Source organism: Siphateles boraxobius, unplaced genomic scaffold (assembly GCF_051911475.1).
Source record: "Siphateles boraxobius isolate OS27281-9 unplaced genomic scaffold, OSU_SipBor_1 25, whole genome shotgun sequence".
NCBI classification, from domain to species: domain Eukaryota; kingdom Metazoa; phylum Chordata; class Actinopteri; order Cypriniformes; family Leuciscidae; genus Siphateles; species Siphateles boraxobius.
This window is the reverse complement of record NW_027508866.1, coordinates 31,066,215-31,092,777: the sequence shown is the minus strand read 5'-3', so window position 1 is coordinate 31,092,777 and position 26,563 is coordinate 31,066,215. Positions and strand designations below refer to the sequence as shown.

At 37.6% G+C, this 26,563-nt stretch overlaps 1 protein-coding gene across 9 annotated transcripts in view; it reads left to right on the top strand.

Annotated features, from left to right (window-relative positions):
- Positions 1–26,563, top strand: part of aak1b (AP2 associated kinase 1b) — a 38,857-nt gene that overhangs the window by 2,570 nt on the left and 9,724 nt on the right. For 2 of the 9 annotated variants that reach the window (XM_077243469.1, XM_077243477.1), the window contains exons 2-20: positions 1,978–2,096; positions 2,685–2,793; positions 5,197–5,339; positions 5,577–5,698; positions 6,832–6,913; positions 7,321–7,453; positions 11,574–11,677; positions 11,841–11,926; positions 12,007–12,173; positions 13,635–13,717; positions 14,352–14,654; positions 15,984–16,159; positions 16,311–16,531; positions 17,154–17,234; positions 17,558–17,617; positions 21,687–21,791; positions 23,733–23,834; positions 24,721–24,831; positions 25,123–25,227. In XM_077243469.1, coding sequence (XP_077099584.1) covers positions 1,978–2,096; positions 2,685–2,793; positions 5,197–5,339; positions 5,577–5,698; positions 6,832–6,913; positions 7,321–7,453; positions 11,574–11,677; positions 11,841–11,926; positions 12,007–12,173; positions 13,635–13,717; positions 14,352–14,654; positions 15,984–16,159; positions 16,311–16,531; positions 17,154–17,234; positions 17,558–17,617; positions 21,687–21,791; positions 23,733–23,834; positions 24,721–24,831; positions 25,123–25,227 — 2,412 coding nt within the window. The remainder of the gene's footprint in view (positions 1–1,977; positions 2,097–2,684; positions 2,794–5,196; positions 5,340–5,576; positions 5,699–6,831; positions 6,914–7,320; positions 7,454–11,573; positions 11,678–11,840; positions 11,927–12,006; positions 12,174–13,634; positions 13,718–14,351; positions 14,655–15,983; positions 16,160–16,310; positions 16,532–17,153; positions 17,235–17,557; positions 17,618–21,686; positions 21,792–23,732; positions 23,835–24,720; positions 24,832–25,122; positions 25,228–26,563) is intronic. The other 7 variants (XM_077243470.1, XM_077243476.1, XM_077243475.1 and 4 more) reach the window with 7 other exon arrangements.

The following is a 26,563-nucleotide window of genomic DNA, read 5'->3' as shown; positions in this document are numbered from 1 at the left end:
TCAAGTGACAGTAAAGACATTTATAATTTAGAATGAGAATATTATTTCAAACAAATGCTCTTTTGAACTTTCTATTTATCAAGTAATTAATCCTGAAAAAGATCTATCTCCATTTCTACAAAATATATGAAGCAGCACAACTGTTGTAAACATATAACAATCATAAATGTTTCTTAAACACAGCATATAAGACTGATTTCTGAAGAATCATGTGACTGAAGAGTATTGATGCTGAAAATTCAGCTTTGCATCAAAGGAATAAATTAGATGTTAAAATAATTCAAAAAGAAAAGTTATTTTAAATGGCAATATTTAACAATATTACTGTTTTTACAGTGCTTTTGATCAAATAAATGCAGCCTTGGTGAGTAGAAGACTCTTCTTTCAAAATATTTAAAAAATCTTTCTAACCCCAAACCTGTATTTGTTAATTCTAACCTGATACACTGATGTTGATTTCAAAGATCCATTTTTTAGCGAGGAATTTGAAGGTACAGTTCAGCTAAACAATAACAATCTGTCATTATTTACTCTACCTCATGTTGTTATAAGAGAGGACATTTAGTTATGCATAGTATTGACACCATACTGGGAAGTGAATGTTGTCCAGGTGCTGTGAAAGCTTGAAAAATATTAAAAAGCAATATGAAAATCCTGCCTAAAACCTCTTTTGTGGTGTACAGAAGAAAGCATTAAATTGGTTGAGTGAGCGTTCATTGCGTCGCCATGAATTGCGTGTTTTATCAGTGTTGTAAAGGAAACGGTTGTTTACTCTGTTTAATTTAATTTCCAGTTCACAGATTGAACTGGTAACGAAGCGAATAGACTTTAAGGCCTGGTGCGTCTCAGACTCATCTGTGCTGTTCAAACACCTCTCAGCATCTGTTTTCAGCTCATCAATAAATAAAAAAAAACAGAGATAATCTCACTGATTGTTTGACTGTAAATTGACTGTTTCTATAGAGCTAGAAATATCTATGTCCTACTTTCCCCCAGCAGTTTCCCCTGTTCCTGCTTCGAGGAATAACACCCTGCTCCACATTATGCTAACACAGCAAAACATACAGGCTGATGTCTGACTGGACACTTCAGCACAGACTATAACACCATGAGGAAATGCTTAGACTGTCTATGTGCAGTTTACATACGCCTGCAAGTACGCTTGTTCCCAGTGCTTCCACTAAAAATATCTGGCTCAACAAAACACAATTTAATGCTTGCATGCAGAAATGTGAATAATGTTTTTTTTTAAGTGAACTTATAGACAGGGTGACCAGTGTTTGATCACAAATAGTCCCCCTGTGGTGAAATTCAAGCTTGTAATGTTGTTTATATGTCTATGTGGTGTTTTTACTATGGTTTAAGACAAACTAAGTGCAAATTCATAAGTCAACACCATTGCTGAGTATTTTTTCCTTAAAACTCCAGTGAACCAAAGACGGTCTCAAAAACACGGTTGGACATCGCTGGTGTCACAAATTACCTTGTAACCAATCAGATCAACGTGCGATCGTCTGCGAGTGGATCTCTGAGCTGGTTGAGCGAGTAGAGGGGCTAATTTTCATATTCATAGAACCGTGTATACTAAATGAAGCAAGGGTTTAGAGTTACATTCAAGCTATTCAAAGGCATGAAGACATTTTCTCAAGGAAAAAACGTTTAAATATATGTAACTTTGGTGATCAAAGATGAGTTTTAAGGGATAAAATTATTGACTGCAGGGGGACTTTAAATAATCATATTAATATCAATAATTTATTATTATTGCTGTTTTGATTTATTAAAAATGAACTATTTAAAAAAAATTATGTAATATAATAATTCTAACCGAAAAGAAAATTGTAAGTTAAACTGAATTAAAATTCCTGCTGATTTCCACATGGAGGCAGTGTTGTGAAGTAAATATCACCTTGCTCCTTTAGTTCTCAAGCTTGTTTTCAGCAAAAGCATTTAAACTTTGTGTGTTTTCCTTTGCAGGCGGCTTTGCAATCGTCTTCTTAGTGCGGACTAATCAGGGGGTGCGCTGCGCACTAAAGAGGATGTATGTCAACAACGAATACGACCTGCAGGTCTGCAAGCGTGAGATCCAGATCATGGTGAGCATGATGAAATATCTTCTGTGCTTTAACACAGTTAAGATCATTAATATTTGAGACATGATATACTGTAAAAACATGACTTGCACTACTGGTCAAAAGTCTGAGGTCAGTAAGTTTTTAATTTATTTAACAAGAATAGATTAAATTGATCAAAAGTGACAGTAAAGATATTTATAATGTTCCAAAAGATTTCTAGTTTAAATAAACGTTGTTCTTTTGAACTTTAAATTCATAAAATAATCACGTTTTCATATCTGCATATTAGAATGATTTCTGAAGGATCATGTGACACTGAAGACCGGAGTAATGATGTTAAAAATTCAGCTGTGCCATAACAGGAATAAATTACATTATTACTATTTAAATTTTTTTATAATATTTCACAATATGACTGTTTTTATGATCAAATAAATACAGCCTTGGTGAGCATTAGAGACTTAAATTTTTTTTGAACGGCAGGAACCATACAATATTTAATTTAATATAGTATTTAAAAAATCTGAGCTTTCTGTGACGTGTGCCTGCTTGAGCTCATTTCGTCTTATTCATTCATACACTTTCTGTTCTTTGTGGATTGTATTCCAGCGTGATCTCAATGGTCACAAGAACATTGTTGGGTTCCTGGACTCCAGCATCACGGCTGTAGGAGGTGGAGACGTGTGGGAGGTGTTTATCCTCATGGACTTCTGCAGAGGTAAGTCTGCCTTTCAGCCCCATAATGCCTCTGTGCACAGCCGCCTTGTGCTCTGTGTGGGAAAACAAACATACATTTGACAAAGAGTAAACTTAAATACCGATTAGTCACCTAGACAACTGTACCACCTATATGACAAACAGTGATGCGGCTAAAAGTACAATGTTTATGTAAAGCATCTTTCCAAATGTCTCATTAAATTTCCTTTCATTTAGTGTGTGTTCACTGTTCACAGTTTAGTATTTCGGTCCGGACCAAAGCAAAAAATTGTACATTTAGTCCTGGTTCAGAAAAACGCTCTTATGACTTATATTTTGCAAAGGAACTTACTGGACATCCAAAACAATGCAGTGTTTTTGGCTAAATGTGCTTGTTGTGGATGTAAAAATGTGATGGTATTTTCATCAGATGAGAACTCACAAAGAACTGGATGTATTGAATGTGGCTTTCACAGTGAGCTTCCATCACGTGATATTGATACTTACAAGATATTGATTGAAATTTAAACATGCTCGCTAGGGAGTCAAATGAAGGCAAATTGACATAATTTCTGGCTAATTGAAAATGCAGCAATTCAACGCTCTCTGACTGTAAGTTGCGCTTATAGAACAACATGGCGTTTCTTTGGGTACCGCTGCACACTTCCTATATTTTGCATGTCATGAATCGTAAACTTTTTGAGCTTGGTACAGTATTTGTTTTGCTGGCGCATCTGCGCTCTTCTTTGCATCCGTCTTCAGCGTGTCCCGTCTGGCCTGTGTTAACGTCCTGTTTAAGAGACTTCGTAATATTTCCACACAAATTACAAATTAATTTGGGAAATTATTGCAACACAGCTTGTGTGCAAGTTCGGAATAGAGATCGGCCAAAATAAAACGGAAAAACAAAAAAGGATTTCTGGCTGGTCGATTGGTGGATCTCTATTTGGAAGCAGCTTTTCAGGGGTCTCGCTCCGCTTGTTTGGTGCGCACCAGGGTTTGGATGGCGGTGTTCACGCTTATTCAAATGAACCGCACTAACAAAGCAACCAGAGTTCGTTTTAATCAAACTTAACCTGCCAAGTGTGAACACACCGTTAAAAGGATCTTTGATTTATTTTATTTTAATGTGTTCAAAAGCCACAAAAGATGCCTGCTTTCCACCTACTGACCTAATGCGTAAACATTTTAGGGAAGCGCACTAGCCAGACGGGATTTAAACTTGGGTCGGCTGGAGACCCAAGGTTGGTTTGAAGATGAAAAACGTACCAAGTACAATGTTCTCTCACCATTCCTGATTTCTAACACTCACTCACAGAGTTTGGCGTAATCTTGCTGCTATCAGAGCAGAAACAAAAGCTGATGCTCTCCGTATGTTTTTCTGTGTTCTTCGGGAGCATTCATGAGTAAATTGCGTGAGGTTATTTTGTCCATTAGATTGAAAAATCTGAAAAACTCATACATTTAGCTGCCCATAGAGCCTCCCCTCGAAGAAATCATGACAGAAGTGGTTAAAAGTGGACAAAAGAGAGGGATTAAAACACCAGGTGTAAACGGGAATGTGTCTCCCTCGTCTACTTGTGAGCCGATCGACCAAAACGCATCTTAATACAAGGTGTAAACAGGGCCTTATATACAATATCTCCTCTTGTACAAGGTATTTGTGCTATTTATACAATTCATCCACTTGGAGGCGCTCCTTAGACTTCAGACCTCCATCACAGCCTTATATCCTAATCTTCTTGTACCTTGAGAAAGCTTTTCTTTACTCGAAGTCTCGAATTGTGTAAGGCCGGTATATCATCTAACAGCACCTACACAAAAGACTAATCCTCATTACAGGAGGAACATTTTCTAGTGTCCTCATCGGAAAGGGTTTCCCTATGTCTTGATTGGTTAATTTACTGCAAGAGGTTATCCTTAGAATTTCGTAAAGCCCAGAACAGATTGATTTTTTTCATTATTCCAAAAAAAGCTTGTTTCTTTCTTTTGAGTGTTCACAAAAGGCCAACCCATTGGATGTATTGAATGTGGTTTTCACAGTGAGCTTCCATCACGTGATATTGATTCTAACAAGATATTGATTGAAATTTTAAACATGCTTGCTAGGGAGTCAAATGAAGGCAAATTGACATAATTGCTGGCTAGTTAACTTCTGAAGTGCTTACAGATAAACTGCTTAAGGGACGACATGTGGGTTTTTGTTTTCAGATATATAATGTGTAGGGATACACTTAATTATTTAGATTTGGACTGTGGATTTACCATTCTAATTTCACATAGTGTCTCTTCTTTAATTCTCCTCAAGAACCTCAAAGAAAACCCTCTCAATCGCAATGCTTTGAATACTATCCCGGTTTTCTTGGTGTTTACTTGTTTCTGAAGTATTGTAGTGTTTTACATCTCTCTGTTTGTTTGCTTGCAGGTGGTCAGGTGGTGAACCTAATGAACCAGCGTTTGCAGACGGGCTTCAGCGAACAGGAAGCGCTCCAGATCTTCTGTGACACGTGCGAGGCTGTGGCACGTCTGCACCAGTTCAAAACTCCCATAATCCACCGAGACCTCAAGGTTCCTTTATTTTCTGTTTTGCTTTGAGCAGCACTTTTTTCCAAGAAAAAGTGTTTCAGTTTGGGCCATTGATTACATGAGTCACAGTTAACAGCTGTTTATTACCTTGGTAAAACTACTTCATAGTGAACACTTGATCAAGAGGTCGAGTCCTTGGGGTTTTTTCTCAAAACATTATTTCATTAGCTGAAGATGTGATGTTGTACTGGAGTGTAATTTGCGTATGACTCTTTGCAGGTGGAAAACATCCTGCTTCATGACAGAGGACACTATGTTCTGTGTGATTTTGGCAGCGCCACCATGAAGTTCCAGAACCCCCAGAGTGAAGGAGTGACTGTGGTGGAGGACGAAATTAAAAAGTAATTCTCTCCAATCAGCCTGTTTCTGTGAAATTCAATTTGTTATATAACCAGTGGAAATAGGCAGAGGAGGTTTACCCGTAAAATGAACCGTTTTAATCAATTTCTTACTAATGTGCTGAACTCAGAACAGTGATGTATATTAAAAATATATATTTTATTCAACATTTTCTCACTTCCATTACTGGAGGTGAGTCCACTCACTTCACGGATTCCAGGAGGTTATCGATTATATGTAATGAATATGCATATTGTTGTAAATTGTTCTATTGATGGTAAGTTATACTGCATGATTTTACTCATTAAAGGGATATTTCACCCAAATGTTTTAAATATTTCATCACTTACAAGAAAAAAAAATACTATGGAATTCAATGAGGCCCATCGACTGTTTTGTTATCGACATTCTTTCAAAAAATATTGTTTTGTGTTCAGCAGCAGAAAGAAATTTATACATGTAAGGAACCACTGGAAATGGTGACAGAATTTTCATTTTTGGGTGAACTATCCCTTTAACATTCCTATATTGACAAGTTGTTGGGTGAGTGATCAGAAAAAATATAAAACGTTGTAAATCAAGACTAGAGATAGATCATATAATTTTTTTTAAAGGAATGAAAGCTCTTTTTTCAGTAAATACTCTTGGTAAAAAGAGATTGTAAAGACATCTATAAATTAATGCTACAAAAGATTTTTATTTCAAATAAATGCTGTACTTTTGAACTTTATATTCATCAAAGAAAGTGTAACACATTTTTCACAAAATATTAAGCAGCTCAACTGTTTACAACATTAATAATAAAAAAAAAGATTTTGAGCAGCAGGTCAACATAGAATGATTTCTGAAGAATCATGTGACACTGAAGACTGGACTAATGATGCTGAAAATTCAGCTTTGACATCACGAGAATAAAGTACATTTTAAATACATTAAAATAGATGGCCAATAACCATTATGATGGATAATATTCTAAGTCAGTACTGTTCATCCTTCAACCTAGAATTTTGAGGTGAAATCGTCCATTAAAAAATTGCTTTTATTTATTGAAAATTATGACAAATTTCTTTTGAGGTGACAATAATAATAACACTAATTATATGCAGAGTTTTATGAAATTGTCTGTTTTGTTTAGGTATACAACCCTTTCCTATCGCGCTCCTGAAATGGTGAACCTGTACAACGGCAAAATCATCACCACTAAAGCAGATATCTGGGTAAATAAATATATTAAAGATATCACAGCCAATCAGAAGATATTTTATTATTTTAAAAAGTTATTGGCTTTTCTTAAGCTTTTCGAATCTATCTTTCACCAGACTAATAGCAAGTTTGCTAAATCAATGCCTAAATAGCTGTTAGGTTATTGGTTATTAACGTCAGTAGATAAGGAAAGTCCAGAAGAGATTACAAAATGTTTGCAATAACACCAGTGTATTTAAAAAATAAGTATGGGCAATTTTGCTTTCTTAATAACTTTAATGTATGCTTGTTTTGTACCAAAAAACAAAAAAGAACGGAAGTTTAATTAATCTTATTCAAGGCTTTTATACGTTATATTATGACCTCAATCCAGTTTCTTTTTCCTGTACTGTACTATGACGTGGGTTCTTTGTTCTTTCAGGCAATGGGCTGTCTGCTCTATAAAATCTGTTTCTTCACATTGCCCTTTGGTGAGAGTCAGGTGGCCATTTGTGATGGCAACTTCACCATTCCAGACAATTCCCGCTACTCGCAGGACATCCACCGTCTCATCCGTAAGTATCTGTCTGTCGCTGCTCGCGTCTCGCATCTCGCACCAGGTGTGTTTCTGTCTCACCACTGGCTCAGTACGGCTGTGGGTCTCACTTGAAAGGACCAAAACTGAAATTTTGTCATCCTTTATTCACCCTCAAGTCCTTTCTTTCTTCTGTGGAACACAAATGGGGAATATTCAAAGAAAATCCTAGTCATTAATGAAAGGATATGGAACTTACCAAGTAGCTTTGTGTGAAGAACAGAGCAAAATGTAAGTCAAAATATCTTCCCTTCCTTTGTAGATAATATAAACATGGCAACATTGATATCAATGTTGTTTGTTTATGGGAAAAATAATGGTGTTTGGCTTTTTAATGGTGTCAACATGCCATTTTATTGTCTATATGGCTATGTTCAGACTGTCAGTCCAAATCTGATCAGTTTTAGCAGGTGTGAATGGCAAAAAATCACAAGAAATGCAATTTTTTTCAAATCCATTTCGAGCTACATGCATATGTTTTGAAATCCTATTCAAATCGCATATCTGGAAATCTTTTTCAGTCTGACTGATCTAATCGGATTTTGCGTAGTTTATCTGACTTTCTTACGCCGCGTAAAACGTAAACATCAGACGTTGTTATAGTAAACATGCTGAAAGTTGCTGCAGAAGAAAGATTATGAGTGCTTCTCAATATCTCTCCTCGCTCCTCCGTCCTCCATCCTATGACCCGTAAACCGATTGAGCTCAGCCATCTTGAGGGACATCTCAATTCTCTAATTGCACCGCGAGGAGTCGAGGATTGAGGAGTGAGGAGGCTTCCAGAGGAGTTATGAGCGAGAATACACAGGTGTATCCTATGCGGAAGTGTTTTATCGACTAAACGTGACGCACGTATCAATTCTCCTCCCCCTTCACATCGGTCACAATAATTTTAATTTATACTTTACCTTTGCAGTTTATATAAACCACACATTTCACATATTTCAACAGGGTATCTTGCTTTATTATTTATTACGAATTTCTTAAATAACCAAACTAATACAACATAAGGGCAGATCCTTTTAGCGCAGCTGATAATACTATGAAGTGACGCTCGAGTGATCAAGTATTCCAATGTATAAAAAAGCTTTCATTCAATTCCTCAGTTCTCATTTTATTTCCTTGCAGCCTTCCCTCGCATCCTACAGGGGGTGGAGCTGAGACGCGAGGAAAGGAAACGACGATGCACAAATAAGAATTGAGAAGTACCTTTTGTTGTTGCAAAGTGCTGTACGAGCAGAAAATAACAATATTACGAAGACATGTTTTGAGACGGCATTAAACAAAACGGCACAAACCAGCCTCCTAAGTTTCTGCCTCTGCCCCACAAGACGCACATTGCATGTTGTTAATAAGACAACGTGTATTGCAAAGCCCTCTGTTTGGGTTGATGGTGTTGTTTTTGTTTTTGGCGTATGCCTAGCATGCAATGTTATTGCCATAGCAACCGATGCAGATATTCCGGAAAACGAAAGAGCGGCATAGACATAAATCGGATCTGAAAAGTTGCTATACACAATGTGCACGTCAATTTTAGATCAGATTCCAATAGGAAACAGATAATCAAATTTGGACTGAAAGTGTGAACGTAGCATAAGATAGGCCATTTTAGAGCTTTAATGAAGTGAAATTTGAAATACAGGTCAGGAACAGTTCGCTAAAATATTTAAATTCTGTTGTCATTTACTCACCCTCATGTCGCTCCAAACCTGTATGACTTTTTTTTCTTCTAATAAACATAAAATAATATTTTTTTTAAAGAATGTTGGTAACCAAACAGTTTCGGTTCCCATTGACTTCCTTTGTATTTTTTGTCCACACAATGGAAGACAATGGGAGCCAGATAAGAAAATAAGATATACAGGTTTGGAACAACATGATCATGAGTAAATGATGACAGAATAAAATTTTTTGGGTGAACTATTCATTTAAAGGAACACTCCACCGTTTTTTTTAAATGGGGCTTATTCACAGTCTCCCCTACATTAAGATAGGTGGGCAAAAGCATTTTTGTCTCAGTGCATGCATTGTCTTAGTTTGGGATTGCCGACGCTAGCTTAGCATAATGAATGGAATCCTATGTTGTCAGGTAGCATGTCTTGAAGTGATAAAAACAAAACAAAAAAAAACCTAATTACTTCTTGTGGCTTGCGTATTCACAACAAGTACAAATAGCAATTCAGATTAAGACTAGACGATTTCCTAGGCAGATATTGACTTGGGACTATATTAGGGTGAATCACAGGCGAAGCACTGCTACTTGGGCGCTGTCATATCACGCAACACCTGAAATTCCCAAACTTCTGTCAACATACCGGCGTGAATATTAGCTGGCAATTTTCCGACAGTAGACATAGTGAATGGCGATGGACATGGGGGATTTTGTGCGAGACGAAGAGGGTGACTTCTCAGACAGTCATGAAACGGAACCTCTAAAAACCGAGTTTTCAGAAGAGGAGCTGCGTGCAATGGAAATAGACCGACAGAAGGAGGAGGTTGCGATCGCTCAACAGCCTGAGGACGTGAGGATGAGAGCCAATTTTTTCACAGGTAACGATAACAGCGAATTTTTTTTTCAATCATGTTGTTCATGCTAAACAGGTTGAACTCGACATGAGGTTATAATAGATGAGGCAATTTGAACCATACTCTATATCAGGGGTTTTCAAACTTTTTGTGTGTGTGGACCACTATTTGTAATCAAGAATTTTCACGGACCACCTCATAATACACATAATAAAATATATCTACACACAGTCCTTCCTGAATTAATCCGCACCTACTGCAGGTGGTCCGTGGAAAGGCAAAATAAAATATAAAATAATATTTTTTACCTTCATTTTACCAGGAATCCCCTTAAAAAAAATAAAAAGTAAAAAGAATATGTAGGCCTATATTGATATAAAATTTAAATTAAATTGTCAGGTCACCGCAGACCACAGTTTGGGAACCACTGCTCTATAAACAGCTTCTCAGCATCTATCTTACAACTGAATAAAGACACAGATTCACGTAAGGAAGCGTAATAAAAGACAACTTACATGTGCACTTTTTTTCTGCCTGTTCTTTGAAAATGGATGGGACGGCCATATCCTTCAGACGTAGTCTTTCTGGTCCTATATAGCATTTTTTCAACATAATCCTCCGGTGCTAAATGATCTTCGCAAAAACACGATACTGGCTAATTTTGTAGTGAGGTGTTGAAGTACAGATATCCAGAGCAGCTAGCCATCGATTTCTCAGTTCCACATTCGGTGGAATTCTGTGAAACATTACATACGTGTATGTCCTTTGCTCGTTCTCACAAACTTTTGCAGGTAATTACAATGTTTGCTGTAACTTCTCAAACTAAACACAATCCAAAAGCGAAGATACTCAGTGCAGGTCAGGTCATGCCGGTATGTTGACGGAAGTTTGGGGATTTCAGGTGTTGCGTGATATGACTGCGCCCAAGTAGCAGTGCTTCGCCTGTGATTCACCCTAATATAGTCCCAAGTCAATATCTGCCTAGGAAATCGCCTAGTCTTAATCTGAATTGCTATTTGTACTTGTTGTGAATACGCAAGCCACAAGAAGTATTTTTTTTTTAATCACTTCAAGACATGCTACCTGACAACATAGGATTCCATTCGTTATGCTAAGCTAGCGTCGGCGCTGCCAAACTAAGACTATGCCTGCACTGAGACACAGATGCTTTTGCCCACCTATCTTAATGTAGGGGAGACTGTGAATAAGCCCTATTTCCAAAAACGGTGGAGTGTTCCTTTAAATTTCAGTCTGTTGCTCACACAAAACTATCACTTTTGTGGTACTTTCAGTCATTTAGGATCTAGGATCTTCCAATACGTGGAAAAGATTGGCATTTTTATCTCCTTTTGTGTTTCATGGATGTACAAATGGGTTTTGAACAACTTGATAGTGAGTAAATGATGAAGACTCTCTAATTTTTGGATGTGCTATTCCTTCAACTTATTCTATTTATGAACGCTTATACCGATCATCCACTCTCCTCTTTTTTTCTTTTGTCACATTGTGACACTCTCTCTCTTCCTCCCAATCTCCCTCCTCTTTACCTCTCTTTGTGGTGGTGATTTTATCAGGGTACATGCTGGAACCAGACCCTGATAAGAGGCCTGACATTTATCAGGTGTCCTATTTTGCTTTCAATCTTGGCCGGCGGGACTGCCCTGTCCAAAACATCAAGGTTAGTCTCTTTCCATCCTCTCCTCCAGGGTTACTCTCGGCCTGTTGTTGGGTCAGCGCTTTTACCTCTGGGATCAGTTGTTGGATTGGGTGCTTGTGTGCGTCAGCCTGCAGGAATGCCTGAAATCATAAAAACAAAACTAATCTGAAATATGTCCCCCTAGAATTCTCCCATTCCTGCTAAACTTCCTGAGCCAATCAGAGCGAGCGAAGCAGCCGCGAAGAAGAGCCAAACGCAGACTAAGACGAGGTAAGTGTCCAGAGGCTCCATAGTGCTTTATGGGTGGTAAATTTGACCTGGTCTCATTTGTCTCTGTTTTTGTCCCGTAGACTTACAGACCCTGTTCCCACCACTGAAACTTCCATCACCCCACGCCAGCGACCCAAAGCAGCACAACCCCAGTCTCAGGCACTAGGAGGCATCCTGCCCATCCAGCCTGCTGCCCTGACCCCGCGCAAGAGAGCCAACTTACCCGCTGGAGCCGCCCAGCCAATAGGTACAAATATGATGAAATATTCATCACAGTTCTATGTGTATTAGCACAAAATAAGCTTAAGGCAAACAGTAGTTTTAAAGCAGCACTATGCAGTTTTTTTTAGCTTAACTGAACAGCTTCAGAGTTATTGGAATGGTTATATGACTCTTTTCGGGTTGAATGGTGGTCGTCTCGCCCCCCTCTGGTGCCTGTGAGTGGAAAAACCGCACTTGCAACTTTGGGCCGGCGGACAGGCATCAGCGTCAGGAAGTATCGCATGATTTCAGCTCTCACGATGTAACGAATTGCTTTACGCCACTGCACACATTACATGCATACACGCCCCCATCCAGATCCGGCTAGCTATAAGAACAACTATCGTCATGGCTAAACTGGCATATAAGCAGAAAGCTAGGAAAGCATTGTCGGAGGAACAGAGAAAGAGGAAACGGCAGACTGACCGAGCAAGGAGTCAGACACGAGTAAATGTCGGACCTGCGTTTTCAGAATGGACAAAAAAATGAAGAAAGCGTGGTCGGAAGAGTCTAGAAAAAGGTAACGAGAATCTGACAGCGCGAGGAACCGGACAAGAGTCCTACTCGCTCAGGCTTTCACTGTTAAAATTCCTGCGATTATCATGAGAACAGTTGTCAATTTCTCACATAATTATCAGGACATAAATAAGCCTACATGTTGTAAATAGTGTAAATGTGCGCAATTTTCAAACTATTATCATAAATTTCAGTAATCATGTCTAACAACATCATAATAACGGACATTGTTATGAAATAATGCGACGTACATGATGTAACTTTATTGATGTCATCTGGCATTTAGGCTCAGGTTAACCTAACCCAGTAGGCTACTTTATTATTATAAAGTGGAGAGGCCTTGAGTGCAGATAATAGACTGTCACGCTCTGCGTGAGTTACGACAGTAACGTTAAATACAAGTACTCTACAGCGACTCTAGGGGTCGCTGTTTGACAAAAACGGAATTCCTGCATAGTGCTTCTTTATGAACATAAAATCCTATTCATAAAATACTTACTATTCGGAACGTGAAGGAGAATATTGAGCTGAGTGATGTTGAAAGTGCTATTGTCGTGCAGTGTTTAGATATAGCCAACAGAAGCAGAGAAAATAATTACATTTTGAGGATTTTGTAAAAAAAAAAAAATTCTTTAACATTAGTGTTTATAATATAGATTTTTGTTAGAAACAAATTTACAATAAACATACATTAAGTACTTATAAATATCAAATATATAACATTTTAAATATATAACTTAAATGTTTAAAATATAAATGTCTTTCAATAAAATATTTAGTTTATTGTAGTTTTTTATTAGTGTCATTATTAATTTAACATTAACATAACATGTAATAAGATTATATCAGAATACATATATTGACATACAGTATATCAACATGCACCACGTCTATCCACTAACTCCACACTATTGTTCTCTGTGTTTCCCAGCTGTCAGTGTGAACTTGGCTCAGCCGGCTGCAGCTCTTCAGTCTCAGAAAGCCCTGGCGTCTCCAGCTCCTCAGCATAAAACAGTGAGTGTCTTCACTCTGTCTGTATTTCACTTCACTAATCCAATTCCACAATACACAGCTCTTTTTAATTGCATAATATATTATGAAAAGAATGTTAGAAATTAGTATGTCATTGTTACAAATAAGAATAATGCAGGTTGGCAAGGAACTGAGATGAAATGGAGGAAAAATAGCTATGTAATACGTTTCTATTTTAACTTTATTACATTTAATTCCATGGAAGAATGTGTCATTTATGTGCATCTAATGTCACCAAGTATGACTGCAAAAAGGACTGATTTCCAAAAGGTTTTGTGAAGATTATTTCCATCTTTCGTTGGTAGGACAAATATATAGCCCTGCCTCAAACTCACGCTATTGTCTGTGAGAGATGGCAGAGATGCCAATCTTATTGCATGTGTTTTCAAATCAATATATTTGTTTGAAGTCCTACGAAAGCAGTAGAAAGTAGTGAATAAAAAGAAATAAGGACAAAAAAAATAAATTTCCTTGGCATCAAATCATTTAATTCATGTCAATGACTATTCCAGCCGGTAGATTGCATGTATTAAATGAAACCTACAGTCTGGGGTGTGAAGGTCACATTTATAGTTTGCATCATGGTATAGTTGTCTGGTGCGTGTCTGTGTGCCAGCCCATGCAGCCGATCTCCATCACAACAGCGGCTGCAGCAGGAGGAGGGTGCGTTCCAGTAGCAGCGGGTAACCCTGCGCCTCAGAAAGCTGTAGCCACTCCTCCTCCATCCAGCCCTGCGCCGCCCACCGCACCGGCACGGAGCGCCCGTCGTAAGCAGGCGCCAGCGGCTCAGCAGCAGCCCATGCCCGTCCAGCCCACTACCACTCAGCCGGCTGGTGCCTCGCTTCCAGCACAAGCAGAGCCCACTGTCCAGCAGCCAGCGCCTCAATCCCAGATCAGCCCAGAGAACGCAGAGGAGAGGGTAATCACCTCCATCCTGTGCATGCTGTGCTGTCCTGTCAAAGAGCTGGCAGGCTCACTCTCACTGTTGCAGCACCTCACGCAGTGGCTGTGCCTCATCATCCATTGTTTTGCATCCATCCATCCCTGGTTTATTATTGTTTGTGTGATGGATGTTTGCTCGTTTTGGTTTATGGTTTATTTGCTCTGAAAAGTGTCTGAAGACTGTGACAGACAATGTTTTTGTTAAAACAATACGTTTTGATGAAGTTAAAATCGAATGGTGTTTATGCTTCATTTACATTGCATTCAAATCTGATTTGTTGGTAATTAAAATGAATAATGAAATCAGAGCCATTTGTTCAGACGGTGTAGTAAATATCCTGTGTAATTAGATGTTGATTTAGAAATTAAGTATCAGTGTCATGATGCAAAGAGTGACAAAAGAAGTAATTTACTACACACTATTATTTTTCACATTTATTATTCACTATATAAACACTTCCATTGAAAATGTCGAAATCTGTAAAATGTTTAATGTTTTTGAAAGAAGCCTCTTATGCTCACCAAGACTGCATTTATTTGATAAAAACACATCAAAAAGAGTAATATAGTGAAATATTACAATTTAAAATAAATTTTTTTTTCTATTTGAATATATTTTAAAATAAAATATTTTCTGAATTTTCAGAAGCCATTTCTCCAGTCAAATGATCTTTCAGAAATCATTATATGCTGAGTTTGTGCTCAAGAAACATTTATTATTATTTTTCATCAAAGTTGAAAACAGTCGCTGCTTAATATTTCTTTGTGGAAACTGTGATACATTTTCCAGGATTCTTTGGTGAATAAAAGTTTAAAAGAACAGCATTTATTTAAAAATATAAATATTTTGTAACAAAGTAAATAAAAAGTATAAAATAAAAGTATTAATTTTGTTTAAAAAAGTCTTACTGACACCCACCTTTTGAATGGTAGAATAGCTCTAATGGTACATGTAAATGAGTCAATTTTTCAATTTCAAACCACAAAGAGATGTGATTTCGGATTGGGTTTATGAAAAAAATAATTCTACTACTACAAATGGTTTTGAGTCTGATACGTAAAAATCTGATTTTTACTACCTGTCTGAATTTTATTTATCTTGCTTTATTTATTTATTTGTCTGTTTATATTTTTATTTTATATCTGTATTCACTGACGCTTGATCAATCCCCTTTGGTTTTAATTTTGTTTTGAACTCATACCATTTCACTGCATTTAAATTTAATTTGCATGTCACACTCTAATTTCTCTGTATTTTATGAGTTCTTAGTTGCTTCATCCTCCTGTCTTTTCATCTTCTCCTCAGCCTGTGGTCCCTGGCCTGTCTCAGACTCCTCCATCGTCCCCGAGGACGGCCCAGAAGGCGGGGCACAGGCGCATCCAGAGTGATGTCACACACAGTGCTATGTTCGGAGTGCCGGCCAGCCAGTCCACTCAGCAGCTGCAGGCGGCCACAGCAGAAGCCAGCCTTAATAAGTCAAAGTGAGAAATCAAACCTATAAATATAGAATGTAGGCCCTTCGCAATGGGACGCTGCCATTATACTGGCTACTTAATCAAGAAGTGTTCTGTCACGTTTGGACCTACTTTAACTAATATATGAACTCTTCTTTCATTGTTCGGGCACAATTAGATCAGCCAGTGCCACCCCTTCCAACTCTCCCCAGTCCTCCCAGCAGAGTGTGTACCAGCCTGCCCAGCAAGGCAGCGTTTCTGTCCCCCAAGCTCCTGCTTCAGCCGCTAGCCTGACAAGCCCCCTGGTCCAGCCTACCTGGAATCCCTTCGGAGATGACAATTTCTCCAAACTCACGGCTGAGGACCTGCTCAACAAAGACTTCACCAAGCTAGCCGATGGTAACTTTGCTTACTCAGACACTTTGCAGAATGCAGTTATCAATGTTTTAAAGGCTACATCTACATTAATCCAGATTCATTTAAAAACGCTCTCCGTCCACACTTGCGTTTCCAAAAGTTTTTTGTACACACTGAAATGTCAGAAAATGCCAAAATCATGTTACTGTGCATGCGTAAAACGTAAGATAAACTCACTGAGATGATACAGAGAGACCAAACGTAATACATTTCTTATGGTGTTTTGGCACAATAATTTTTTCCGCAAAAGATCCCACCATTTACTGGTGCATCCAGTTTGCACTCGCCTTTCTATGGTCTGAAATGCAATTGCTCTTATGTTTTGCATAGTACACTTTCTGTCATCTTTGCAAGAATGTAATGAAAATTATATAAAGTAACATTTATCTTTAACAACACTGTGAAAGTGAATAGCACATAGCAGGCACAAACCAGTGTAAACCGAGATATCTATCGGTGCAATATGCATTACTAAACATGCTTCAATGGTTTCAAATACCTTTTTAAGATTTATCCACTTGGAAGAGTTTCTTTAAAAAAAAAGTGTTTTCAAATGGAGCCAGATTTAGTGTGGATGTAGCCAAAGTGTTTTTGCTGTTTGCAGACCCTGTTGAACCACTGATTCCTGCTACTGAGAGTCTTATTCCCGACCTGGAGGCTGCAGAACCTGCTCCTCCACCTCCCGGTAGGTGTACCGTCAGCCCTAATCTGATGTTCTTTATTTCGATTCCATTCCTGGCCTCCTTCGCTTAATGTCAGCACATGCTCAGTATATCTTAAGGTAGTCAAACTGGTCTCCAGAATCAGCAGGATTCCTATTAAGATGAAACACTCCAGTACAATGTGCCCTTTGAATCGCATCCCACCACTTACCTCAGCATCCCGCCGAGCTGCTTGTCAGTGTCTGTGTGCTTCTATTCACACCGATGCTTAGTATTTAATGACTCCGTTGATGTCCAGCTCTTCTTGACTACCTAATGTCCATCTTCTTTCTCTGCTCTCATACAGCTGAAAGACCTACGGACATTCTGGGCTTGGAACCGGGAGCTGGTTTTCTAGCTGTGCCAGGTAATGCAGACGTCCATGCACACACATGCAGTTGTCACAATACCTATTCTGTTGAAATTTTGTAATGCACAATAACATTTTTGATACCAAAGCAAACATTATTGTACTAATTGAACAATATTTTTATTTAAAAAATAAATAACAAATGAATCCTGACACACAGTCTTTAGGTTTTTCTTGTCATTTTTTAAATAAACTCTCAATAATACATTTAAGAACAAAGAAATTAAGCAATAGAATAAATGCAGAACAAAGAAATGCATTATAATTATATAAAGCTGCTTGAGCTTTATCAGATATCATTAAAAAGTATTAAGTATTCAAGTAAACATGTAGAAATTTGAATTTTTTCAATCAAATATAAAAGGAAATTACTGAAATAATTGCTGTAGTCTTTATGGCAAGATTATTTGATACTTACTGATTGGATGCTGTTAACTGAAAAACTGATGTAGTTTCTTTTGGTTTATCTTAATACCGAACTTGTCCTGCTTTTTTGCATTTACTTAAGGCAAGCCAAATACGCTTACATTAATAGCTTGGCAAAATGGTCATTTTAACAAAAGAAAGTCATTTGAGCACATATACATGCAAGCAGAGGCATCATGCCCAGTATGGAGACAAAGCTGGTCATAGGTCTGTGTAGAGGACTTATCTAGTTCTGGTTCTTGTGGTCTTTGCTAAAGATCTGTGCCGATGGCTGTCGTGTCGACGAGGCCTTCGCGGGGGATTGTCTAGTTGACAGAAACTCTGCTGACCTTCAGGGCTGCGTTTTCGTCGTGTCTAGGTTCAGGTCCAACATCTGATCTGGATCTGGATACGGCTGACTGCGGTAATCTCTGGATAAACAGAGAGACTAATATTAATGTTGATCATTCTTATGATGAAACAAGTACATCGGGTGTTCTGACCTAATTTATCCAGCCTAACAATCCTCAGGTGTGAATTATTGAAATGTGATAATGTGTTATGTGTATGTCAGGCTGAAGAGAGTGTTTGGGTGCTAAATAGGAAAAGGATCTACCGCCTGCAGTTGATTTTAATATTCTAGCCATTATCAACTAGCCAGAATTTTGAGATTACAATAGACGAGACGGATTATAATGTGTTAAGAGCTCGCTCAAGTACTGAGGAGCTAAACCATTTAGTGCTTTTTAAGTAATTAGCAAGAAGTAAATTAAAATGGATGCATTGTCTAACGGGGAGCTAATGCAGTGTTGACAAAACCGGGCTAATATGGTCATTGTTACGTGCCACATACACAAACAGAGAGTGACACCTGTAAAATAGGTGAAGCCCGGAGTTCCGTCTCCTGCTCCCGAAAAGACTCCACAAGGCAACGAGGTAGTCATAAAAAAACAAGATTTATTTTTACATAGAGGTAAGGTTTACTTTGACTCATAAGAGAAGGAAAACAAGAATGCTTGGGTTAAGAGGATTTTCAGTCGGCCAAAACAACAAACAAAAAGGGGTCTGCTAACTAGTTTTAGGTCTTCTTTCCTGGAATTGAAATAAGTGAAGTTACATTTCTTACCTCCCTGCTGACCATTAAACAAGAGAAAAAAGGCATAAAAGAAAAAGGGCCTCCGACCTCTCAATCGGTCTTTAGAAAAAGTTGCAGACTAAACTAATATAGTTACTGGCTTATACCGCTAATAATTCAGAGCGCTCACAAGCGACTAACACTGAATAAGTAGCACAACTCAGCGAACTGGCATTAACACATTACTGTTGAGGTAAAGCTTGTACACGCGCACACTTTTTCACACGAGGAAGCAGGAGGGGGAACTCTACGAACAAGCCTTCCACACAGCTTTTGTGCCTGCGTTGAGTCGTATCAGGCCCCGCCCACTAAATCAGCTGCACCTGTTACACTCAAATGAGCGTGAAATGACAGGGAGAGAGAGCGAAAACACACACACACACACACACACACACTCTTGCTCTGAACAAGACAAATAAAGTATTTACGTTCTGACACGTAGCAGTCATACTTCCTGGTTCTGGTAAGAACTCTAGCTGCTGCATTTTGAACCAGCTGGAGTTTGTTTATTAAGTGTTTTTGGAAACCACCCAGTAGAGCATTACAATAATCTAGCCTTGATGTCATGAATGCATGAACTAACTTTCCTGCATTTGTCATTGAGAGCATATGTTGAAATTTAGATATATTTTCAAGATGGAAAAGATGCTAGAAATGTGGCTTTCAAATGAAAGATTTGTATCAAAGAGCATGCCCAGGTTCCTAACTGACGACACAGACTTGACAGAGCAGCCATCTAGGTTATTATATTCAGAAATTTTTGGCTCAATAATTAAAACCTCTATTTTTTCAGAATTAAGTAGTAGGAGATTACTAGTCATCCGATTTTTATTAGATTTTTTTTTTTATATATCAACTATGCCTTCCGTTAATTTAGTAAATTGGTATATGTCGTCGGGTGCGAGGAAAAATAGAGCTGAGTATCATCAGCGTAACAGTGAAAACTATCACCATGCTTCCTAATGATATCTAATGATTCTATACGGATGGAACGTACAGGGTGAAAAGCAACAGTCCTACTATTGAGTTAATGATTAATTGAGTAATATTAAGAATGATTTGAACCATCCCAATGCAATTCCACTAATGCAATGTAATTGAGTCTATTCAAAAGAATGTTGTGGTCAATAGTATCAAATGCAAGTAACACTAATGGAGCGATACAACCACTATCAGATGATAAGAGCAAATCCTTTGGAACTCGAATGAGATCCATCTCAGTACTATGATACAGTCTAAATTCTGACTGGAAATCCTTGCAAATACCATTTCTTTCTAAAAAGGAACATAGTTGTGAGAATACTTCCTTTTCTAGTATTTTTGACAGAAAAGGGAGATTCGAGATCGGTGTGTCATTAACTAGTTCTCTAGTTTAATAACAGCCTAATGACAATGATGAACTAATAATATTAAGAAGAGGATCTATAACTTCTGAAAGCATCTCTTTCAGTAGCTTAGTCGGTATAGGCTCTAACATGTTGATTTTGATGATTGAACAAGTTAAGACCATTATTCGTCTCCTATAGCAAAGAATGAATGTAATTGTTCCTCAGGGGGGCTATAGCGCAACGTCGAATGCAATACTGTAGTAGACGTTTGCATGGTTATAAATTTCTCTCTAACAGTATCAATCTTGCAAGTAAAGAAATTCATAAAGTCATTACTGCTCTGCTGTTTGAAAACATCTTAAGTTGAAGCTTTATTTCTTGTTAATTTAGTCACTGTATCAAATAAATACCTAAGGTTGTATTTGTTTTCTTCTAAGAGTCAAAAAGTAAACGCATATAGCAGTTTTAAGGCCTTTCTGTACGTAGTAACACTGTCCTTCCATGAAATGCGAAATACCTCTAGTTTTGTTTTCTTCCAGCTGTGTTCCATTTTTCGTGCTGCTCTGTTGAGGGCGCGAGTGTGCTAGTTATACCACGCCGTCTGACTATTTTCCTTAAAATTCTTTAAATACATAGGAGCTACCGTGTCTAAAGTGCTGGAAAAGAGACTGTCAATAGTTTCTGTTGCAACATCGCGTTCTTCTAAGCTATCTGGTATGCTGAGGAGTTGAAACCGATCAGGAAGATTATTTATAAAGCAATCTTTAGTGGTAGAAATGATAGTTTTACCATATTTGTAACAGGGGGTTGGTTTTGCAGCCTTGGCTAAATGGAATATACACGAGAATAGATAATGATCTCAGATGTCATTGCTCTGCTGCAACGCCCTCAACATCGATTCCATGTGATTATATTAGATCTAAAGTTTGATTATGACTATGAGTGGGTCTTTTACAAGAGTGGGTAAAATGGTGTGTCTTTTACATTGTGCACTTATCCTGAATTGTGTCATGTATAATTTAGACCCATTAATAATTCTTCTGCGGTTTATTTCCATCTGTGCAAGTTACTTTTTTCTAATCCCCAGTCTTGCTTTCAAACCCTGCATTGTCCTTTCCCTTTCCTCTTCGTTATGCATTGGCTACATTTCTGTGTTTATTCTGGCTAACACTCGCTGTTTCCTCTGGCTGACTTACAGAGAAGCTGATAGAGGGCCTGAAGTCTCCAGATACCTCCCTCATGCTGCCTGATCTGCTGTCAATGGCCGACCCCTTTGGCAGCTCCATGGATGACACCAGAGGTGGTAAGCTCTCACTGACTGTCTTTCTGTGTGCTTGCTCCTTTTACAAAAGCTATACTAATCACTTTCCTATTCTCTGAGACAAAGGATATTTTCTATATTCATCCAGTCCCTGTATTTGTGATAGCTTGCAATTTTCTCCTCTTGCCACATACAATTTAACTTGAGACAAAAATGGATTTGTATAGGCATTGTGAAATCAACACAAAAGGCTGAATCGACAGTTATAGCTGTGTGTTATGGAATTGCATTGGAAGAAAAAGCTGAGTGATTTATCATTTAGTGATGGATCCCCTAAATATTGTGTATTTAAAAAAAGATGAGGGGGCTAAGAACTCTGAGGTACATCTGTAGTTAGTTTATATGACTTGTACAACCCTCCTCTCCAAGATGCCTTGAAGAATCTGCTCATCATGTAGGGCTCAAAGTAGCGAAGGGATGTTCTTATGATGTCCATTGTTGAGAGAATAGACAAGGTCCAGTGAGTCACTGTGATCAAGGCATCACAAGGTCCAGCAGCAAAATCGTTTGAATGTGATATAAAAGAATATCAGTTATATGTTTGATGATGTTCTAAAAATTTTTGATTGTGGCATCCAATGTTCCCTCTAATTTTTTTTCTTGCTGAGCAAAACTTTTTTCTATTGGGCGGACATATGCACCACCTGAGCAAAAATATTCTTTATACCTGACCTGTACAGCATACATAGAAACACAATGGTTTCAACATTCAGTTGTAACTTTTAACTTCAATGTGGCATTTCTATTTTATTTGACCCCTGATGTAACTTATTGGTATTAAATCATATTTTTGAAAAACAAGCAGTTAATTAAGAAGTCACTAAATGAAGCACATTTTAGGTTACCTGATATTTTTTTTACAGTGCTGTTAACTGTACAGTCTTTACCAAGAAATCCTATGAAAAATAATTTACAAAATCTTCTGCAGGACAGTTCAATTCTTAACAATAATAGAATATAGTATGAAAGAAAAGTAAGCTTTTACACTGAGATGGTTTGGGAAAACATAAAGTGTTTTTGTACAGTCAATTAATTGTGTACAGGAGGCATTAAACCATCAAAGTTAAATGATTGTTTATTTCTTATGAATTTCCAATATTTTCTTTAGCAGGGGGTTTCAAAGTTTTCAATGGCAATGAGCCCGTGATATTCTTTATTTAGGCTTATAATATAATAAAATACAGGCCTAATATAATATAAAAAAACGTATTGAAGTATTTTTAGTGATATGATATATCAGTTGAAATGCTTCAATTTGTTAACATATTATATTATTATAATATATAACAAACTGAAGCATTTAAATAGATCGAAAAGCTAAATATTTTCAAGAAAAGTGATTATGTGAACTCTTTTATAGTAATCTAACCATGCCTGAACCCCCAATCCCCCCCCCCCCCCCCCACACACACACACACACAAAAACATAGATTTAAAGTAATGCTAACCTATTTTGAATTTGCACGCGGGTGGGTGTGTAATTGTTACCGTTCTGTGTCCATCAACAGTTATTTCTACCACTTTAATCAAACCACTCTTCTTTAAAACATTATGATGTGATTTTATTTCACATGTCTGCGTTTCTCGTTGCCTCTCGTATTGAGCTATTTGGTCCGCACACAAGACTCACTGCCAATCACACGTGCTCACATCATTCTCTTTCTATGAAACCTGTAAACTGCATTCACCAGTTTTCAATCTATAGCGGTTGACCAGAGCACTGAAATTATTTCTCACTTAAACTACAATCAAATGGATTTCCCCACACATTTCGCATCATTCGCACATTTCTGCGCGGCCGCGGCTTCAGAAGTGCGCGGCCTCAGCATCAGAAGTGCGCGGCCGCGCACGCGCGCAGCTTAGAGGGAGCATTGGTGGCATCATCTGTTTTCTTTGAATTTCCTCTCTCTCTCTTACTCCCAGTCAAAACAGACGTGTGTTTGGACTCTCTGATTCCTGGCTTGGAGCCCCCTCAGGCTCACCTGCATCCTGTGGAGGCTGAACCAGTATTTTCAGCACTGGCAGGTAAAAATATGCATCGGAGATTGGCAGAAAACCCTGTCAGATATTCAGGGGTGACAGTGTTTTCTTTGTGCGGAGAGAGTGCCAATGACAGAGGCTATGACTGATCACACATTAAAAACCCTGCTACCCTAATCCCTTTCCACATTATTAAGGATGCAGAATGTTGTACCTAAAACAGTTAATTTCAGATGTGCTAAAAGGGGTCACATCATTAAGAAATTTCCTTCAACTTTAGTAAGAAATTTCCTTCAACTTTAGTTATAAATTACTTCAATGTACTTTGAAAAAACTATAATGGTGCTGTCATATTGAAGGCAAAATTCAGCTATTTAAAAAGAAATTGTGCTTAGGAATTTTGTGTAAAACCCCATTCAGATTTGGCAACAGGTTCAAGTTGGCCACGCAGAACAGAATACTGCTTGGTTTGAAAGTGACTTCTGTGTGAGTTGTGCTTCATACATCGCTATTCTATTGACAATAAACAATGGATCTTTTTTTGGACTACAAATTTTTATATATTGAAACTTTAAGCTGCAAAAACTAAGTTGCCATATCTTGCTGACAGATGTTGTACACATGTATTTATTACATTTCCACCAACACCTGTTTGGTGTTTATATGGGGAAGCAAAACTTTGTTTGAATCAGCATATCTGAAAATTCATCAAAATGATTATTTCATTAAATTCTGAGGGTCAGAAAAATAATAGGAAATGGTTATGAAGATAAACTATATTGACTTTTTAGCACAAAATCCTTCCACAAACATAAAATAACCTCCAAAAATATAAAATAACATATCACCCCCTGATTTTTTATGTAGGTAGCATCTTTGTGATTTAATGTTTTTGTGTGTTTCCCTGGTGTTTCTCTCCACTGCACTACAGACCCTTTGATTGGTGAGGACTCCCTGCTTGGCTGTTCACTCCCCTCTGGCTCCGCCTCCTGCCTGGATGACTTTGCAGCTGTCTCAGGAGGCATCTCCCAGAATATACAAGGTGCAACCAATAATTTTTTGTTTTTCTGGCATTTATAGCTTATGTGCCTTGGTGCAGCATATGACTTGGGGACAACACTGAACATTTTACTTTCATTTAAAAAAAAAAATTCCATATGGACTTTCTTGACATTCATTTAGCTTTTGTAAAGTGTCAGCCACAAAGATTAATGTTAAAGTTTCAGGGTTTACATCATGCTAACAGTATTTTTCTCACCCATCTGTTTTTCTCCCTACCACCCGCCCTCTTAAATATTTTACCCATAAACTGCCAACCTACATCACCTCTTAGCTGCAGACTCCTGTTTGATCTCAGGCTTTGAGCCTCTGGGCGCTGAGACAGCCAATGAAGATGAATTTGACCCCATACCAGTATTGGTCTCCAAGAACTCCCAAGGTAAAAGCTTTGAGGAACCAAATCCTCTTTCTGAGAATGAGTGAGCAATTTGCTTCTTGGTCATTCCATCAACTCAACCAAAAAACCACATTTTTGATTTTGTTAATATTTTTTTCTGTAGAAATACAAACATAAATTGTGATGAAAGCCAACATATTAAATGTCACAGATGTATATTTACTGAGTAATCCACTTTTTTGTTGAGTGGGTCAAAATGAAAATTTTCACCTTCGATTTGGAGCTAAATTAAGAGGGGTTTAAAATGACTTTAGAAAGATGGCAGCAGCGTTTCTTTTTTAAACAGATTTGTAAGTCTATTAGTAAAATCTGCTGACTATAGCAATCTTTTTTTGCCTCAAGTTTGTATGCCTGTAACTCAAGAAGTATTAAAGATATCTTAATATCCTTGAGGCAAAATAACACAAGTGCTTTTTGGCATTTTTGAATCACCGTTGGCATTTAATGATTTAAAGATTGCTAAAGTCAACATATTGTTCTAATACACCTACCAATCTTTGTAAAAAGAAAATAATGATGCTGTCATCTTTCTAAAGTCATTTTACACCCCCGTAAATTGGCTCCAAATCTGAGGTAAAAATTGTCATTTTGACCCCCCCCCCCCTATACAAAATAGTGGATTACTTAAATATACATCTGTTACATTTACTATTTTGGCATTCATCACTATTATGTTTGTCTTTGTACAGAAAACCAGGGAAGTTTCCGAAATTTGTTTGATTTGACACGGAATGACCCTTCTCACTCTCATCGTAATGAAAGCAAGCAGCTAGTACATATGTGTGTGAACTGTATATTTTGCAAAAGTTTTTTTTTTTTTGGCAGTTGCTGAAATTCCGAATTGAGATGTTTTGTTCAAGGCAAATGAGCCATTTTGCACTCATATGGCTTGAGATGGGAATTGATAGAAATTCTTTTCGATTCATTTTAATATCTTATAAGACAAATATATTCAACTGTACGTTGTAATTTGAAACATCAATCCATAATTTCACAAATTTAAGCCTCATGTACGCATAATTGTGTAACTAGTTCACATGACATGACAAAAAAATTACTTGCATATACATTTATTCATTTAGCAGACGCTTTTATCCAAAGCAACATAGAGGTGAGGAATACAACAAGCAATTCATCTTATGAAGGCCAGAAATACAAAGTTTCAGTCATCGGTTTCATCATACTCATGATTTATTGTTGACACAAGAGTCATTCTTCCCCAAATCAGATTACATTGGATGAAAAAAAATCTATACACAATAACAAATATATTTATTTATTTATTTATTTTTGTTATGGTGCATAACAAGTGAGGCCT